The 19,134-nt window shown below is 41.8% G+C and overlaps 1 protein-coding gene across 1 annotated transcript in view; it reads right to left on the bottom strand.

Annotated features, from left to right (window-relative positions):
- URB1 (URB1 ribosome biogenesis homolog) overlaps positions 1 to 19,134 on the bottom strand; it is a 53,502-nt gene that overhangs the window by 19,583 nt on the left and 14,785 nt on the right. Inside the window, exons 12-24 of the mRNA XM_055803221.1 lie at positions 18,826 to 18,973; positions 16,170 to 16,292; positions 13,926 to 14,038; positions 12,615 to 12,734; positions 9,158 to 9,274; positions 8,353 to 8,491; positions 7,362 to 7,532; positions 5,948 to 6,144; positions 5,158 to 5,382; positions 4,453 to 4,632; positions 2,549 to 3,401; positions 1,139 to 1,340; positions 753 to 930 (exon numbers count right to left, since the gene is read on the bottom strand). Of these exons, the coding sequence (XP_055659196.1) occupies positions 753 to 930; positions 1,139 to 1,340; positions 2,549 to 3,401; positions 4,453 to 4,632; positions 5,158 to 5,382; positions 5,948 to 6,144; positions 7,362 to 7,532; positions 8,353 to 8,491; positions 9,158 to 9,274; positions 12,615 to 12,734; positions 13,926 to 14,038; positions 16,170 to 16,292; positions 18,826 to 18,973 (2,766 nt within the window). The remainder of the gene's footprint in view (positions 1 to 752; positions 931 to 1,138; positions 1,341 to 2,548; positions 3,402 to 4,452; positions 4,633 to 5,157; positions 5,383 to 5,947; positions 6,145 to 7,361; positions 7,533 to 8,352; positions 8,492 to 9,157; positions 9,275 to 12,614; positions 12,735 to 13,925; positions 14,039 to 16,169; positions 16,293 to 18,825; positions 18,974 to 19,134) is intronic.

Below are 19,134 nucleotides of genomic sequence, written 5' to 3'. Positions count from 1 at the left end.
TGTACATGTTCTTGACAAAAAGTGATCTTCCCTGAAATGCTATAAACCACAAAAAACAACAATCAATTTTAAGAAGACTGACAGCTGCATGTGCTGGCAGTCCCGATAGTGGTAGCTGCTAACCTCATCAGGCCTGTGAACACCATCAGGATGAACACTATGAGGTGGCCCCTCAGGTCCTGCAAGACTCTTGTCCTGCACAGTCATGTCCTAAGAGGGAGTCTCACCAGAAGCCAGGAAGCCGTCAAAGGCATTTGTTGCCTGCAGAGACCTTCATTTTTATAGCTTACATGGATCTGCCTACCTTACTGAACTAGTACAGAGGGAATAATCAAGTAGTGTTCTTTATGATCACAGTCTGGATTTCTACCTATTATCAGCCAGATTTCTGCCACAAACTTCAGACGGTATGACACGTGGGTCTTGTCAGAAGTGTCTCTATCACTTTTTTTTTTTTTTAATAAGAACATCCATTGGCAACCTTTGGTTTTTAACTCCTGAACACCTCAAACTGTCATTTTCAAAAGGAGCCTGTTAACAGAAAGCCATCAAAAAGAACTCAAAATTGCTTCTTATAAAGGATTAACTCCACAAAAGCTACTGAAAGCCCATAGAAGCCATAATCTATAAAAATAGATTAAATTAAAAATAGAAAATAAAGTCCAATCTATGTTTACCCAAGACACAAGAGCATAATAACACATATACACACACAGTCATATTCTGGCAATGCAGATAAAAAAAAGTCTCACCAGTAATTCTTCTAGCCTCAGCAGCATGGACCTCTCTGCTTCTCCCTTGCTTTCATCTTTACTGCTGCTGTACATGACAATTAACCCCTTCATGCAGGCTGATAACAGGCGTCTCCTCCAGAAATGCAGCTCTTCGGAGTTTTCAAGCACTCTAGATATGGCATCTGCCACTGTCCAACTGCAGCAAGACATTTATTTATTTATTCATTAATGTTGTAACATGCTTTTTGTATACGTTAAAGATGTCTTGCTGCCAAAGCATAAGTTACAGATTCTTGGAGAAGAGGATGTTGTTGTTGTTCACAATATTTGTATTCATGCCTATACTATGACAACGCTTTATAAGACAAACCAAATTCCGAAACAAGGCAACAGGATTTGCCTACCTCTCATTACTTTCTGCTTTCTCAAGAGCAGCAGGAAGCTGATCAATAAGGTTTTGCAGCCCTTTGCTTTCTGAAGATGGCAACAACTTTGAAAGAACTTGCAGTTTCACAGTGGTCTCGTGCAAGGATTCTGTGTCGTGAAATACACTGCAAAGCTCCTTCCACAGAGCCTTCCTCAAGACAGGTTTAACCCCCGAGACAACTGTTGGGAGACAGCAGGGGACATAGGTTCCACCATCGAAGTGTGTTAAGCAACAACAGACTTATAATTACAAAAATCCCAAATCACTTTCCTAATCAAGGCCCAGATTACTTAGTTTCTAGGAAATTATACTGCAGTAGCTGCTAATCTGCTATAAAGAAGCGCACTCTGTATTGTTCCATAGTGCCATTAGGAAGTATTTAACATATGTACCAGACAATTGCTTGCTACACAGCTGAAATGACTAGACAAGGGCAAACAATGCAGACCTTCAAAAGAGGTACTTCCTGATAAGAAACCTTGTCCTTGTATCTCAGGAAGGATGAAACTTCACCAGTTCACTGACCCTGGGCTCAAAGGAAATGTTCTCTCACATAAACAGACAGCTAACGCAGATACCTTATAAATCAAGTCAGCCAGACAGCAGTTTCCCCCTTCTGTTCAAGCACAAAACCACTGGTGTGCATTAGGTGCCAGAGAAAAGCTTTAGTTCTTTAACCATCCTCTCCTGTGTGCCAACAAGGTCTTTTCACTACTTGAACTTCTCCTAGACAAAGCTAGCATTCTCCACCAACAGCTACAGTCAGGCTGTTTCTGTTGCTATTTACATTTATAGGCAGTAAGAGAAATGAAATCAAAGAGATCGTGTTCTGTTTAGCTGAATCCTAACTTGTAGAAAATTTAACAGCCTTGTCAATTTAATGCCGCCATTGATTTGGAAAGTTTTGGACTGCCAGCTTAGGAAGGCATTACTGTAGGAAGCTATATTTGGAGATTTATTTTAGAAGAAAGTTCTGGACTCTTACACTCAAAGTGAAAGCTTAAATTCTGCAAAACCATATGGCTATCACATTCCACTCACACAGATAATCCATCTATGCCCACGAAAAAGTTTTAACCTCCTGTAGTAAACCAAGATAAGCACAAAGACAGATTTTTCACATGCACTAAGTATTAAATAAGGGCTTCAAAAGAAAAAACTGAGCAACAACAACTGTAAGAGTACTTTGCTTCAGTCCAACAGTCAACCTTCACTACAGTTCCTTACCTTTCATGCTGCACAGGTTCTTATAAGAGAATCCTTAGCTATTAGGTAAATTTTATCACCTTTACTCATTGTGCAGAGTATCCAAGACTTTAAGGCCAGCAGAGCCTATGCTGGAAATTTGGCCTCCCAAATCACAAAGAGGGATTAGTTGTAACTTTACCTGAAGAAGGTCGGGTGAAATCATAGTGGTCTCTGCATTGCAAATACACATTAATGAGTGGAAGAAAGCTCTCCATGTTTTTTCTGAGGTACTTTCCGGTGACACTGCTCAGACACCACAGCTCGAACTGCAGCAGGTGAGTCCTACAATGTTTTATCAGCATGCCCACAATGGCAAGGGAGGTTTCTGACCTCTGGTTAAGGCAGTGAACGTGCACCTCTACGCTGACTGCATGTGCAAGGACTGGCTCACTTTGGAGAGCCTGAAGGAAAACTTTCTCCAACTCTTTGCTGGCTGATGCTGACATCAATATCCCCAAAGCTTTAATGTGCTCTGTGGATAGCAGCAGTTCTCGTTGGGGCTGCATTTGGTAGCTCTCTGTGAGGAGCTGCACCAAAATCTGTCCATAGAAGCTTAATTGTTTCCCTTTTTTAGGGGATTTTTCAGATTTCTGAGTAGTCAAGCTTGTTTCAGGAAGTTGCAGCATGGTTAAAGTGATCTCTTTCAGCTGAGCTGCAGCCATGTATGTGTGCAACTCCTCCAGAGCCTCCAGCTGGCGAGACTTCTTGGAAGAGACATGGCTTCTGTCTTTCCCTGCAGCCTGTAGCTCTTTCAAGACACTTTTTGTAATAGCTTCAAAATACTTTGATAACACATGTTTGCGATCCATGCTCTGCAACATCGGGGCACCCGTTTTCAACAGCTGGAGCACACCAGAATTGAGGTGAGCCGACAGGAGCTTCACAGTGACAGGGTTTAAATTGGACCGAGGAAGAGAACGTTGTTCTAAAGCCAGGAACCAACTCTCCAGCGTAGGATGTCTAAAAATCAACATGAGTGTATCTTCTAGTGTCTGTAACGAATGGTTGTAACAGTATCACTGAACAGACAATTACAGCTGGGGGCTTTAGGGGGGCGTGGTGGGGTGGTGTCTAAAAATCATTCACCTGCCTGTTTCCTGGAGCTTGTTAATTACAATTACTGAACAGAAATTGTCTACTAACTGGTCAGAGGATAAAAATATTAACAAATTGCAAGCACATAAATACCATTCTGCCAACATTTATGATGTGGAAGGCATGCCTCCACTGAACGTTCTCCACATCTAAGCACATTTACAGGGAAAACTGTGTATTGTGGGGTTGTCAATAGAATACCATTCTAATCTCCACAAGTCCACAGAACAGATGAAAGGAGGGGAAAAAAGTCCCTCCTTCAAGTACATGATTTTCACAACCAGGCTTTATACAAGGCTTAGGGAATAGAATTTCTTTTGCAAAGGTCAGAGATCTATGTCAGGACCTCTCCTGATGGTATTCCAGATCAGGGGTGAGACTGTCGATGATACAGCTTGGTCAAATCTCCAGACAGTAGTTTTGTGACTGCTGGACCACATGCTCAAAGTTCCTAAGTCCTCCTTTAGACCTCACCAGCATCTCTCTGCATCAACCTGTTTCCATTCGATTACAACTCCATGAAACACACAATGCATGATATCGTGTTCACTCCCTGCCCTTCTGAGGATGTGGCAAAAGCTACAGTAATACTTCTACAAAGCAGTAAAATCCTATTCAGTCCTATACCTCACACAGGGAGCATGTGACAGACACACTTTAATCTTAACTGAAAACCCAGAAATCCTCATGACCATTACCAAGTCACAGCACTCACATAGCCTGATCCTGGCTACATCCCCTGTTCTCTGTCACGTTTAGCCAGTTTCATGTTTTGGTGATCAGTGAAAATGTATCAACTTAATTTGAGCTCAAAAATTGTTCATGTTTAAGATCATTTGCTTTAATTAAAGGTTCAGAAAAACTTACGACTATTTCCCTAGAAAATATATCAAACCAAAGTTTACTAACAATGTCAGCTTCTGGCCTGTGTATCAAGGAATTTGGTACCTTGTCATTTGAAGACTCCTCTGTAATCAGAGATTCCTCGTCCATAAAGAGACCTGATTCAGTCTGATGCTCTTCTCGTTTCTGCTGATTATCCAACTCAATCTGATTTCCCCGGCACAAGCAGCTGCTCAGGAGGTCCACACAGAGGTCAACAAGGCGAGGACCAAAAGTTTTACTAAGCTGTGAAAATACAGACACCTTGGAAGTTGAGAAAAGAGAAGGATGGGAGCAGAACGATATCCAACAGGAACCAAAATTATGAACTTCCTAGATTACAACCTTTTCAATCACTCTCCTCTGTAGACATCTGATTCTAAGAAAGGTGTCAGGGCACCAAATAAATATTTATAGGTTTTCACGTATACTGTGACTTTTGGTGTAACAGAGGACAGTAAATTTCATTCTCTGGAAAGGCTTCTTATGGAGAGCCAGGAGCTGGATTAAAATCTGGAGTTTATTTGCACTACGCAAAGATCAGTAAGGTAACCCATGCAAAGCAAATTCAAGACTCCTTAGCAGTTAGAAGGACAGAAATTTGTGTACGAATTAGGTGCAGGTTTGTCTGGTGCTCAATAGCTTCAAGTGAGAGCTGAGCACATGAAAAAGCTGCAGAACTGGATCCTTCAGTTCTAACAGCCAAATCATTTGTACTTTCTGCATTAAAATAAACCAAACCAACCCACAATATCATCATATTGTTCTTACACTGCCAAAGTTCTCCACTGTGGATTTCAGGTATAGCAACACATGCTTTACTGCTAACAAAAGCTGTTCAGGTGGGAGCTGGGACGCCAAGTCTTTCAGTTTTGTCTGGATATCATCTTCCAGTAAGGTATTGCCTCCTCTCTCATAGGCTTTCTTTAGCAAAGTGGTAAATACAGAGTCCAGGGCCACAAAAGGTTCTTTGCATCTCTCTCTGTGTTTTTTAAACTATTTAAAAATGGAAAAAAACATAAGAGAAAAATAAAGATAGATATGAATCAAAAGTTTCTTCAGCTACCTTTGTTTTGAAATGAGTTCTGTGCTGAAACCGGGACTGAAGTGCTGGGAGCACATGTGTACAGTCCTGCTGTCACAGAGCTATTCAAAGGTGTCCCATGGGGAATCTGCATAAGGTCACTGCTGGGCTAACAGAAAAACACATCAACACCTAGCACAGGTGGTCCATGCATTCCCAACCCACACCTGGGTGAATTCCAACCACTGTAAACTGGCTCCTTGGGCCCCATTACACATTATGCTACATTGTGCCTGATGAGGAGCTGTAATCTGGGTGATTGTGTACAACCCTTGAGCCCTGGCTTCACTTCCCAACCACAACAAAGACCTCTTGTGTCAACAGAGGAAAGCCCTTGAGCAAATCTGTGTCCCAGTGTGATCAAGAAGCAGTACAGAATTAGCTTAGTGTAAAAGCATTTTCTGATGAAAATGTAACCTTTATATACTGTGAGGTTTTACAGTAATACTAGCTCAAGTGAGTTCTGGTATTCCATACCACAGGTTCCTGAGATTGCTGGGGTATCCAGAGTTTATAGTACTGATTAAATTGGTAGAGCTGAGGGTACTTAGAAACTTTCAGGGACTGCAGATCTTTATCATAGAGCTGGAACATCAAGCAGAGGGCAAGGGGTTCTCTCTGAGAGTGCAGGAGGTCAGTGAAAACAGCAACAAGATACTCTACAATGTGTGCACCTAGAAAAGAAAAAAAACCAAGTTCTGTTTACAGAAGTAATCTGCATAAGCACAGCCATGAGGGCCACCCTCTTTCCTTAAAGCCTAGGCAACAGGCCATACAGCATCCTTTAGAAAAGAACTGAATAGGATTAAAAGGTGTTTGTGATAAGACAGACACATGTTCCTGACCCACGGAAGTATCTGGAAAAATCCTCCATACAGTACTCCTTGTTGAAGTAAATAATCACCCCCCTTCAAGATCCATGCTCAGGTTGGCCTGTTTCCTTCCAGACAAACATAATTAGTGCCTTTACTCTGTTCTGCTAAACTTGTCTGTAGTTTGGTGGATAAAGACTCCAGCCAAGGACTACCTAAGAGAACTCATTTGTACTGGGGAAACACAGCCAGGTTAAGATGCACTGGTATAAATATGGAGGATTTTCTTTCAGAACTGGGACTTTCAGTCCCACCCCAGATGATACTCAACAGCCAAATACACATAGTACTTAGTGAGGTATGGTGGGGTTGGCAAATCCTGCTCTGAGGCCAACTGCTACCCCTGTGACTCTTCACTCCACCAAGTTCTTTCCTCAAGGAGGCAGTAGAACTTTGCAACATTCACCCCTGCAGCTTCATCTCTGAAGCTGTCTTTGGAAAACATGTGCATTTTCTATTCAGCAGCCCAGTCCTCCCTCCCCTAGTGACTGGTCTCAGTGGAAGAGTTGCTACAGGCACTGAAACCACCTTCCTCTCGTGATCTGCATGCTTGGTGCTTAAAACACTCTGTTACTGAAGTGCAACTGCTTCCATGCCAAGACTGTCCATGCAGGGACACTGTGTGCACTGCTCCTCAGTCCCTTCTATACTGTGCATTCTCCTCCTCCACTTCCCTGCATCTCATCGGGGAAAGGTGAGCTCTCTTTTTCTAACCTGGACAAGTTTGTTTTCCCACATTAAGAGCTCCCTAGAGTCAAACGGCAGTTTGTGCAATGCCTGCATTTCCATCTATTTTCCCTACTCCAGAAACCAAGAGCAAGCTTCTTCAGGGTCAGCAAAAAAGGACAGAAGCACCTCATAAGCTTTAATGCCTCTCTTGAGCAGGGAACACCATTGATTTGCACCTCCTTCTGCTTGCAATGAAGATAATAAAATGTCCCAAGGAACTCACTAGGTAACAATGATCCCATTTCCACTCCACTAGCACAGACGATACATAGAAACAAAAAAGTCTGTACCTGTTCCATTTTCAGTCTGAAGCAACAGTACATTCCTGGCTTCTAATGCAGCAGGAACAACAGCACTGAATGGAAATGTTTGGATAACCATGTCTTCATTTAAAGTGAACCCAATTTCTTCATCTAAGCCATCACTGCCCTCAATTAGGACATCCACCATATCCAGGACATCTATTAAGCGAAGAAAAAACGTAAGCAGAGGGTTCAGACTAACTAGAAAACAATATTAAGTACGGACATAACAGTGACAGGAAATATGTATGGGGAAGTATGAAGGAAGCAGCCACTTCCCCATTAAAAGAACATTCTGAGCAGTCCTTGAAGAGGTTTTCAACTCTACATGGCCAGAGAACCGAATCTTGGTCATGAGTCTTTAACATACAAAGAAGATACCATGCATTCTGTGCTAGCATTACATCTCTGTAATACAGTCAGCTCAAGGCAACTGATCCATATGGTACTGAGTGTTAAACTACCTCATTTATCTTACATTTATGTACTGCAAAATCCTACACATGGACTGTTACAACAGCTAGCACACAGTAAGGTGTCCACATCTGCAGAATCTTGAGTTTGTCTGCAGTAGGGCTGCGACTGGTCCCAGAAAGCAGGTGCAGCAAAATTCTAGCTGTGTGCCTGGGAGCAAGAAAGTTCCCTGGGCACCTCAGCTCATTCCTCCTGGACGAAGAGATATTAGCAGCCCCAGGAAGAATGGTAATAGTTTTCTTTTTAGTTAGAAAATGCTGCTGCAGGAGCCCGAAGAGAAATGCGAAATACCATTCAAACTGCATCCAAAATTACTTTTGGGGGTAAAATGGTAAGTTTGCAATTCAGACTTCTACTTGCGATACTAAATACAACTGGAGGGCTGGATCCTGGAGGTCCTTACTTCAGTGGGATTTCTGTAGCTATCAGTTATCAGTTTGCAGAATAGAGCTAGAAAATTTACAAAGCCTTAGAAGTCTCTGTTGTTAAGGGAATTGCCACATACCATCAATGTGAGAGACAGGGATGCTGACATTATCAGAGTCTTGTTTAAACATATTAACTTGGAGCATACTGGCTTCCTGAACAAGGTCTGCTGCTTTATCTGTATATGGATAGGGATTTGTCACCAGTTTCAACAGGATCTGTTAACAAAGGTTGACAGAGAAATGTAAGTGCACAGGCTATTATGTCTTCGGGAACCTTATCTTTTTAAGAAAGACCACGTGCTAGAAGTGGCTGGAAGCTGGAAAATTTTTTATGAGGACGACTTCCATATACTTCTGCAGGAATCTGCCCATGGTTACTGCTGTACATGGGACACTGGGTCCGATAGGAAAAGTCCACTGCAATTTTGCACCAAAAGTGCTACCACAGACCCAGAGTCCCTGAGGAAATTGCATTGAAAATGAAGCACTGGGCATTTAACATCCTGAAAAGTAAACAGGAAATGTCATTTTTTCTTGTAAAAGATTACAGTTTACTTAGGTCTGATAATTTTGGTAGGTATTGCCACATAAAGAAAAGAGGAGTGAGAGCTACCCCCACACACACAACACTCTACCCTTCTATCAACAGTGCTGTAATAACAACTTATCTTTCTGGATTGCATTTTCCTACAAATCATTTCACTGTCCTTCCACCCAAGACAAGAAAAAACGTCAGTTCTGTATAAAGAATTACAAACACTGCTCTTCTCAGAATTCATTCACTGATCTTTGACAAGGTTCTCAAGAATAGCAACAAAATAATTAGTTTCCATTAATGCTATTCTTGGCATTGTTTATCCAGCTAATTTGAACAGTTGTTACCCTTTCCAAAAACTGAATCACTGCTTCCTTTTTGTCTTCTTTTGTATTATCCAAGTGTTCCAGCCAAACCGAAAGTTCCTTCCACGTGTACTCAAACACTCCGCTGTCACGTAGAACCTGTCCAGAAAACCAAAGGGGGAGTGGGGGGGTGGGTGAGGTGTAAAAAACCCAAAACCAACTAAAATACAAAACAAATAAAAAGCACAGATCTTTTTGTATAGCAACTTCATATTTTCTTCTTCTTCTTGGAACGAAAGAAAAAAAAGCAGGTTGATGAAAAGAATTATTAGTCACTCTCTTCTCATCACCCCCCAGTTCAAGAGGCCTTACTCCTACTCTCCAGTGCCACTCTAACTGCATAACGAAGGGTAAAACAATGTATTTTTTAAAACAAAATCTCCCAAGACTGTATCAACTGGCCTTAGCATAACTAGGACCAAGGCCTAGTGTCTTCCTCATGGCTGTTTGCTTACTGATCTCTCAGCAAAGGCAGTAAGAGATGAGGCATGACTATGTTACAGGTGGTGAATGAAACCCACCGAGCTCTGCCAGACACACACAGGCTCTGTATGAAAAGGGAAAGCAGTCCTGAGGCAGAGAAAGGAGGGCTTCTTAAGAATGGCCAAAGTAAGAGGCAAAATGTAGCCTTACTCACTCCCTGCTGATTTTTCCAGTTGCAACAAACCTCCTTCTGCTCCTGTCTTCAAAGAGCCTCTCCTCCTCTCACCTGCTGTCCGCAGCACAAACCCAGTACAACTTCATTTGGTTCTTGCCCTCACACTGACCACGTGTATGGGCTGGATCCCATATGTACCTCGTTCCAAGTATGCTGCAAACACCTATTCACCGCACTGGGCAGCGAGCACATGGCGACCTCACTGTGAATGTTCATTCCCATGCATGTGGAATACAAGACTTCTACAAGAACTTGTGACACAGGAACCAAGCACGTGCTGGGGCAGTATGCACCAGACCTAGAGGCTGTTGTGCTACCTGCAGCAGTGCTCACTGCAGCAGCCTCTCTGTCACTTCATTGCTCAAGGCCTACAGTGCAGGGACACACAGAGAGAAAGCCAGATATGGCACAGAGCCCAGCCAATCCATCTTGCTGGTCCCAGCCTGCAAAGACCCTTGTATGTTGGACACTTTCAATGGAGCTGGTGTGTCCCCTGTCCCATAACGCGGCCCGAAACTGTGCCCTGTAACAGGGGCTACTACAACGCTCACTCACACGCTGGCAAGAAAGGTCCCCCTAAGGCACAGCCAAAGGTAAGAGCCAGGGTAAAGGCTGGCAGGACTTTCTGTTCAACCACGTCAAGTCCTTCCTGTTATCAGTCAGCAGCCTCCTACTGAGGTCAAAGTTGCCTGGACACCAATGATTTGTTCCCCCCACCTTAGTAAATCTTACTTTTATAATTTCAGGGGAGCAGGCTATACTGCTCTAAGAGGGTTGTACATCTTTATAGCATTACAGCAAGAAAAAAAAAAAAGTGCCATACCCTTAAAAACAGCCTGTAGGGGGCTTTTGAAAACTACTGATATAAAGGAAAATCATTGTAAATTAGATTTAATCAGGCTACTTGTGCTTAAAAGACTTGGGCAGATGGGTAAACAGTCAAATAAATGAACATCAGGTCGCAACCACAGCCTGATCCACAGAAAAGCGTAGGCATACTCACAGCTGCTGTGGGTAGTGAGGCAGACACAATTTTACCATAGTCAAGTAACAGGCATTAACATATTTAGACATTTTTGCCCACTTTCATGCTCTCAAAATTCCAGCCCTTATCTGAGGCATTTAAATTAGGAACCTGGTGGCCCTATGCACTGTCTGTAAAAGAAAGGAAGGAGGAGGGAGAAGAGAAGGAGGAACGGCTGTCTGAAGGACAATCCAGATGACAGGCGACTTGAACTACACGATGGTAGAACCAACTGCCTCTCATTCTCAACAAGAGGAAAGCTTGACCAGCTTCCTAACTCTGGCACCTATGTTAAATGACTGTAATTATACAGAATGAATCTGTGCTTTTGTTTCTCCAGACACACAAAATACAAAGGAAACTATCACAGCTCATTTGCTCTACATTTACTCTGTGTACACCACCTCCAGCTATAAAAACAACACTCCTGCTTACAAGAATCTGACAAGCCAATTCATTTAAAGAAAGAAAAAAACAAAGAAAAGAAAAAAGGATTAATTTTTAAATAATTAACTATTTTTGGCAGAGTCTCAAAATAGAAATACACTTGCAGCTCTCATGAAAACAGGCAGGAACAGAATGTGAAATCCAAAAACATGCTTTCTGATTATATGGCACTGTTGAAAAATAAGCAAAACACACTCATTAACATCTATTCTTAGCAGGCTGTCTGCTGACGTAACTGCCCTAACCTCACTGCTCCTGTATTCTCTTCAGAGAAAATGAAATGGACTGAATCTAAAATGGGAAACAAGAATGAATCAGACAGCCTACGTCTCCACTCAGCAAAAGAATCCAAATACACTAGAAAAACTGTACTGGGTAGCTTTTGATTGAGATATTCATTACTATGTGACAAAGTTAACCAGAATTTAATCCCTTGCAGGGATCAAGGGCAACTAAAACCTAATTCAATGACTGTAACTTTGCTTTAGTGGACTGAATGTTACAATTGCACCCTGCAATTGAAGCTAAACACAGAAATTAAGTGCACAAAGCTGTATACAAACTTATATGCTGCTATTACTACGGGACACTGCACCAGGAGCCCTGTTCAGGGCTTAGAACAGCTTTTTGGATTTTCTCCTGGTGGGAACAGTTTGGTTTGGTTTCCTTTTAATTTAGGTTGCTACCCCTACTTAGATAATTAAAAGATGCCCAGTTCTAAAAAGATACTGAAAACAACAGCCACTGGTGCCTTCATGAGACTTGTAGTTGATCAGCACTTCTGAAAAGTCAGGTAACTTATTTAAATGCACAGAAGGGGATTTTAATTCATTTTTAAGACAGAAGTACTGCTTGTATCAGACTGTAACAAATAGGATTATTTTGCAAGGCCAGAGCAAACAAGCTAAGGTTTTAGGAAGGCTAGGGTGATGAAGGACGGGTTAAATAAATGAGCATTAAAAAAATCATCTCACTTGATCAACGTCCAGACCTTTGCAAACACAAACTACATTGATTTATTACAGTATCAGAATTCATTCAGCCTAGAGGGGTGGGCTGACATTTTCCTTACTATTTCATCAACTGTTGCAGCAAATGCAGTTGACAACATTTACCTTCATAGAATATTTAGCTCATTGATAGTTATCTGACAGCAAATTCCGGTAAGTCACAAAAAGCAGGAGAGAAGATTCAGTTGGCCACACAACTATATGGTAATGGTATCTGCTTTAAGAAAAAATTTTACAATCCTGAAATTTCAGACCAATGTGATATAGTGAGTATCCTGATATTTCAGATCAAGTGCTTACCTTGATGATCAGTTTTTTGGTTGCAATTTTCAGATGACATTGGTTACTTGTAACAAACATTTTCATCAGTAAATAGAATACCGACTTTTCACCAGATACCTTCTCTGTCTCAGAGACATCCTAAAACAAAATATATATATTTACTGGTACAGCAACACTGTACAGGATTATGTTGCACTCAAGTAGGTATGTAATATAATTATATTATTTTATAGACCTGCCTAAAAGGGCCTGAAATTAATGAGACCATTTATACTACTTTGCATTCAATGAGCCAGGAAAAACAAGTACAAGGGTTTTTTAGAAAGTGGAAGAAGAGAGGAGTAACAGAAACACCAACTCATACAAGGGTCCAAGAAAAACACACCTTCCTCCTCAATCATCCATTCTACTTCTATTATCCCCAGGAATTCAGATTTCCTACAAGTACTGTCTGAATAAGAAACGTAATAATTTAAAAGATGGATCCCCAAAGAACAAGAAAACAATGCAAGTCACAGGGATGCTGCACACTACCTGAACATCAAATGACAATCCTTCAGCCACCTCCCCTGCTTTTCTCCCTGATTTGCATTTGATGTCTAACAACCGCAACCCTCTGTAATATTGCCAGATCTGGCTTCTATCTTTTCTGTTAAAACCTGTCTATACCAGAAGCCACAAGAAAATACTGGAGCTTCTTTGCCTGTTTCCAGGTTTTCCTTTGCTGGCTCTTAACTCTCCTCACTTTTCCTTTATGGCCAGCTGGAAACAGCTGACAAGGCAGGGTCACAGTCACACATGCCCATAGGTCTCTCTGCTTCCCCGCAAAGCAGACTCTCTTTCTCTAGACATGCAAAACAGACACTCTACAGCTTTCTTATTTTACAAGGCTGCAGTAAAGGAGCAAGCAGGGGCCCTGAAGGTTTCCTGTAAATATGGAGGGACAGACTTAACAGATAACAGAATCTTCCCTGGGTATAGGTGGGATGGCTCCCCTCAGCAGCTCATTTCCTTGGTCTGAAATCTCAGGTGTTCCAGACAAGTGGAAACCAGCAAATTCTCACTTGTGCCCCCTCCAAAGATAAGAAGAGCTGAAGGAACCCTGTCCAGCTCTTGTCAGGGATGCAAAAATTTCTGTCCTTGCAGAAAAACTTTTCAGCTCAGAAGGGATCCTTCACTAAAGCTAAGACTATAATTCCTACTGGTTTTACAAGAGGGTCATCTCCTAAAATGACTTGACTGGGACTAGTTTAAAACTAGGCAGTGTCAGCTGTAAAGATTTGAGGACAACGGGCCAAAGAAACATAACTCTGCCTTGAAGTCTCTTACCTGTACTCTGAACCAGGCAAATTTATTTGCAGGAAGTTCCAAAGCCACTTTCAGTATGTGGTGCTGCAGAACAGGAGGGACCTCCTCTCGGAGGCCCTTTTCAGTGACAATACCTGAGGTTTGAAAGCAATGCAATCAACTTCATTTTGGTATATCTTCCTGAGATCTCAGAACACTAATCATTTAGGGTTTCAAACCACCACTGTGAGATAAGCTGGCAATCCACACATTTTCGTACCATGACATTCCCAGACAGACTACGATTATGTTTGGCCAACCTAAGGCTGAAACCCAGCCCTCAGCAGGGAGAGTCTAATACCTGCCCCTGGCACATTGCTTGTGCATGGGAATACAAAATCTCTTCTATCAGTCTTAGCAACCCTGAGAAGTTGTGTTCTACAGGAAGTAAAGAGGATGCTTAAACTGGAGACCAAAATACAAAATTTAAGTCAGTAACAAATCTTAACACTTATACATTACAATATTTGCTACAGCCAATGGAACTTGTGTCTCTCCATACATCACTTTTATCATCTGCTAATGACTGCTATGGCATAACCTCAGAATTATTCACCTTACAAGTCACAAAGCTGTGCAGAGACCCTCACAGTGTGCTCCAGAAATTGACCTGCTCACACATTAACTACAGTTAAGTTACATACAGAAATCAGCTGCATAAAGCTTTGTTGTCAGTGTGCTTTTCATAGTCCGTGTAGCATCTCTGTGGTCCAAATCAGAGAGAGAACAATTTTAAAAATCACTACAAAGTCTAGCCAACAGCAAGACCAAACAATAAAACTGTACCAGCTGTTTAAACAACTTATTGCTACAAGGTAGAAAAATATGCTGCCTTTGGAGTATGTGTTTCGATCAGGGCAAGGGGAATGAATGGCATCTGAGAGAATGAAGCTTCATGGCTAATTTACACCATCATTTTCTACCACATCATCTTTCATCAAAATTAATATCCAGACTCACTTCATTACATTTGTTTGAGAATGATACTTTATTTCCAGCCTGTTCAACTTTGTTATTTCATACATTCACAAAACCTACCACCAAAGAGATTTCTGACTCACAAAAGGTGTCCTGCCTTTTGTCCCTTTGAAGAAAGCAGACCAATGCAAGAAATAATGGGATAAACAGGGTGTGTGATTTGGTGAGTCACCAAGTATACAAACCAATTAAATATGCTTTGACAGAGGGAGGAAAAACCTCATGCATGAGACAGTTGATTTAGAGGGGGGTTTTGTTTAAAGCCCCTTTTTTCCCTGACAGACTTTAATTAAAGCATTTACATAACTCCCATCCTTACACATCCCAGACCTGCCTAAAACACAAATAGTTGCTCTAGTTGGGTGGCCTACAAGCTTTGGTGACCCAAAGACAGCAGTGATGCCCAAACAACATTTTGCTGTCCCCTCCAGTCTCAATTTTAAATGGCTGTATTTATTGTACCACAAACAATATTGGAGGATCTTGCCCACAGCCCGTAATTGTGGCTCATCGTCCTTGCTGCGTTAAGCAGGTACAGAATGTCTTTGTTTACTTCTGCTGTATGAAGAGGAATACCCTCCATGAAGATGACATCAGAGACAAAAATACAACAATATTGCTAAAGTGCTTCCTGATATAGATTTTCTGCAGGAGATGATACCATACAGAATACTACTCTTCTCCCCACACACCACCAAACTATGATAAAATAATTCAAAACACAGCAAACGGGAAAATGTTAGAAGATTTTCCAGAGGAGACCAATGAATTGGTACTTGCTTCTCCCCTACCCCAAACTTTCTGTGAGCTATCCTGTAAAAAAATAAAATCTGTACCATTCCTCATACAAGTTTAGAAATAATTTACTTATGTTGGATTGTTGACATAGGTCTAGGAGAATAAAACACCCAAATCTCATTAAGAGTTGGACATACACCTTGCTCAGAAATATTAGAATTAAAACCCCATAAAGGCCAATTATTTGCAAGAATATAACACAGAAAGAGGAAGACTGTAGTAGAACCTACCACTTAAACAACTAAGTGTATGGAATTTAAGAGGGCAGAGTGCCAGAACACTGCAGAAATAACAACAATAAATGCCAACACAATGAAGAAACTAAAATGGGTTACTTTTAGAAAACAGTTCTTGCTCTGTCTACACAGAAGAGCAGACAGTCCCTTTTGCTGTGGACTTTGTAAACAGCCAGAAAAAACAACAAAGGTAATAGAAATACCCATCACATACCTTTTAGCAGCTTGCTAAAATCAAAGTTGCTCCGTGCTACCAAATGGGGCACAACCTTCTGATAAAGGCATATGACCTGAAGCAGTGCAGCTTTCAGAAACAGTGTCTCAGCATCATCTGAACCTAAACAAAGTGTTCACACGATTAGTTTCTCCTTCCTTCATACCAAGAGAGAACACTGTAGGAGCTGCATTACCCAACATGACAATTAATAATTCTATTTCCAATAGGCTTGCCTATGAAATGATCAGTTATCTTCCTCATTAACAAGAACAGGAAAAAAACACAGAATCTCCAGTCTCCTTCCCCAGTATTCCTGCGTGAAGACTTTTAAAACTGAATCAGCTTACCCAGTGCTTAAATTGACAGTTGTAATTTCTAATTTGATTTGAAAGTGCTCACACATATAAAATGACAGTCTCATCACTTCAACATTCACAATAAGAATCCAATCAGTCACACTGCTGTTCAATTTAAGTCTGAACAACAGAAAAAAGCAAAAGGAAGGATACGGTCATGATGCTGGTTTCTGGGGTCACTATTGTCACCTAGTGCCAGGTAGGTTTGACTGGGAAAATGCACGAGACAGTACAGTTATTTATTTATTTATTACTTCCTTCAGTTAAAGGTTTCTTTCTTTCCCTTCCCTTCCCTCTTTCAAAATACTACTTCCTCAATGTGACCTCTTGGCAAAAGGAAGACAACAAATACCTGTATGAGAGAAACACCATAACCAGTTAAGGCAGCTGTTTACTTCTTAGGAAAAGCTATCTCAGCAAGTAAATATTCCTTCAGTTTATAACATGAGGACACATAAAAGCTACATGTTATCCAATCACTAATAAAAGGAAGCAAAATAAATGGAGGGCAGCCAAAACATTTTTTTAACACCTACTTTTTTCCTGTTAACCGGGTCTCCCTCAGGGAGCTATGAAGAACTGGATGGATGCCATGCATAAACTTTGTCTTTGTTTGCCTGAGTCTCAGCTCCCATTAAAAAAAGAATTCTCTAGTAGCCATAGTGCAAGTAAAGCTATAACAGGTGAGCTGAGAGTAAGTGATACAGTATTATCATCCTAGTATGCAGAGAAATTAGATAGCTACAGTACTTTAGAGGTTAGCTTCTCCATTGGTTTCAGCAAGCACTCCACCAATGAAGAGGCTTGGAGTGTCAGCACTGACAACTATTTTGCTGCCCAAAACCATACACAGAAGAACATACACTGAAAAACTCTCTGCTCCAAGCATATGTGGCATATGCCCTGTGAAGGCCATGAAACTGGGTGCAGATTTATCTTCAGTCTCTAAGCAAAACATTGCAGGCTGCTAGCCAAGCCACAGAGACCATCAAAAACTTTCAGTTCCCTGCAGTGCAACTATGAAAGCAATTCCTTCAGGAGGGACACTGCTTGTGAGAGAGGAAAACCAAAGCCTTCAACTGCAATCCCCTCGCCCACCTCTTCCAGCACTTGCATGTCTATTCCTGTGCTACTGCAACACAAGCATTTGTGTAGCCATAGTAAATAACTGCTTCTAAAAAAATGATCTCATTGTAAAATAACTTGGCCAAACAAAAATCCTTCAAAGAATTATTTTTCAGGCATATCTGTTTCCCTGCCTGTTCTATTGTGTGGCTGCAAAATAAACCTCTTAGCATAGGAATATCAAGGACTGGAGGGTTAATTTCAGCAGGAGGAACTGCAGAGCCCTGCACCCAAGGAGGAACAAGCTCATTCACCAGTACATGCTGGGGGCTACCCAGCTGGAAAGCAGCTTGGCAGAAAAGGACCTGGGGGTCCTGGTAGACACAAGGTTGAACATAAGCCATGGATGTGCCCTTGCCGCAGAGAAGGCTACCTGTATCCTGGGCTGCATTAGGCAAAGCACTGCCAGCAGTTCAAGGGAGGCGATCCTTCCCCTCTACTCAGCACCAGAGAGGCCACACCTGGAGCACTGTGCCCAGTTCTGGGCTCCCCAGTACAAAAGAGACATGGACAAGCTGGAGAGAGTCCAACAAAAACTCACAAAGATAAAGGGACTGGAACATCTCTCCTATGAGGGAAGGCTGTTCAGCCCAGAGAAGAGAAGGCTCAGGCAGATCTCATCAATATATACAAATGCCTGAAGGGAGAGCGGACACAGCCCGGCTCTTTTCAGTGGTACCCACTGGCAGGACCAGAGGCAATGGGAACAAAAAGAAACACACGGGAGGCTCCCTCTGAACATCACGAAACACTTTTACAGTGAGGGTGACTGAGCACTGGCACAGGCTGCCTAGGGAGGTTGCTGGAGTCTCCAACCTTGGAGATACTCAAAAGCCATCTGGACATGGTCCTGGGCAACCAGGTTTAGGCAGGGGGGTTGGATAAGATGTCCCTTACAACCTCAACCATTCTGTGATTTTGTAATAGCAGAAAGCCAAACTACTTAACCTCCTAGTAGCAACGGCAGCCTATTTGTCAACCTGTGTCCTTAAGCAATTCTGACACTGGTCAGAATTAAACTGCCCAAAGAGCGGAACAAAGCAAAGGTGAATAGTAAATGCACAAGTGACTTCTGGACCCTGCTGAAGTTAATGACCTTACGTGGAATGACGATTTCACAACACCCATTCACAAACATGTAAGAAGGGGCAAGTCCCCCTTGCTTTGCCTACCATGCTGCTCAGTGACTTGTGCTGTCTCAGTCATTGCCTTTGTAGTGGAGGTATCACTTTCCTTTTTCTCTTCTTGGCCAACATGTTGTCTCCCTTGCTTCAGAAGGGACTGCCAGACTGCCACTATATTGTTCATGTCTGGTAAAAGCTAAAAGCAAAAATAGTAAACTGCAGTAGCTCCCCTCTGTGACACAAAGCTACTGTGATAAAAATATTCACACAACCAACACACACAAGGACTTGCTGCTCTTCACAAAGGTTGTAACTGACCTTGTATGCAATCAGAAAAATCAGTTTATGTTTGGTTCT

Source organism: Falco peregrinus, chromosome 4 (assembly GCF_023634155.1).
Source record: "Falco peregrinus isolate bFalPer1 chromosome 4, bFalPer1.pri, whole genome shotgun sequence".
Lineage (NCBI taxonomy): Eukaryota > Metazoa > Chordata > Aves > Falconiformes > Falconidae > Falco > Falco peregrinus.
This window is presented reverse-complemented; position numbering and strand designations above follow the sequence as displayed.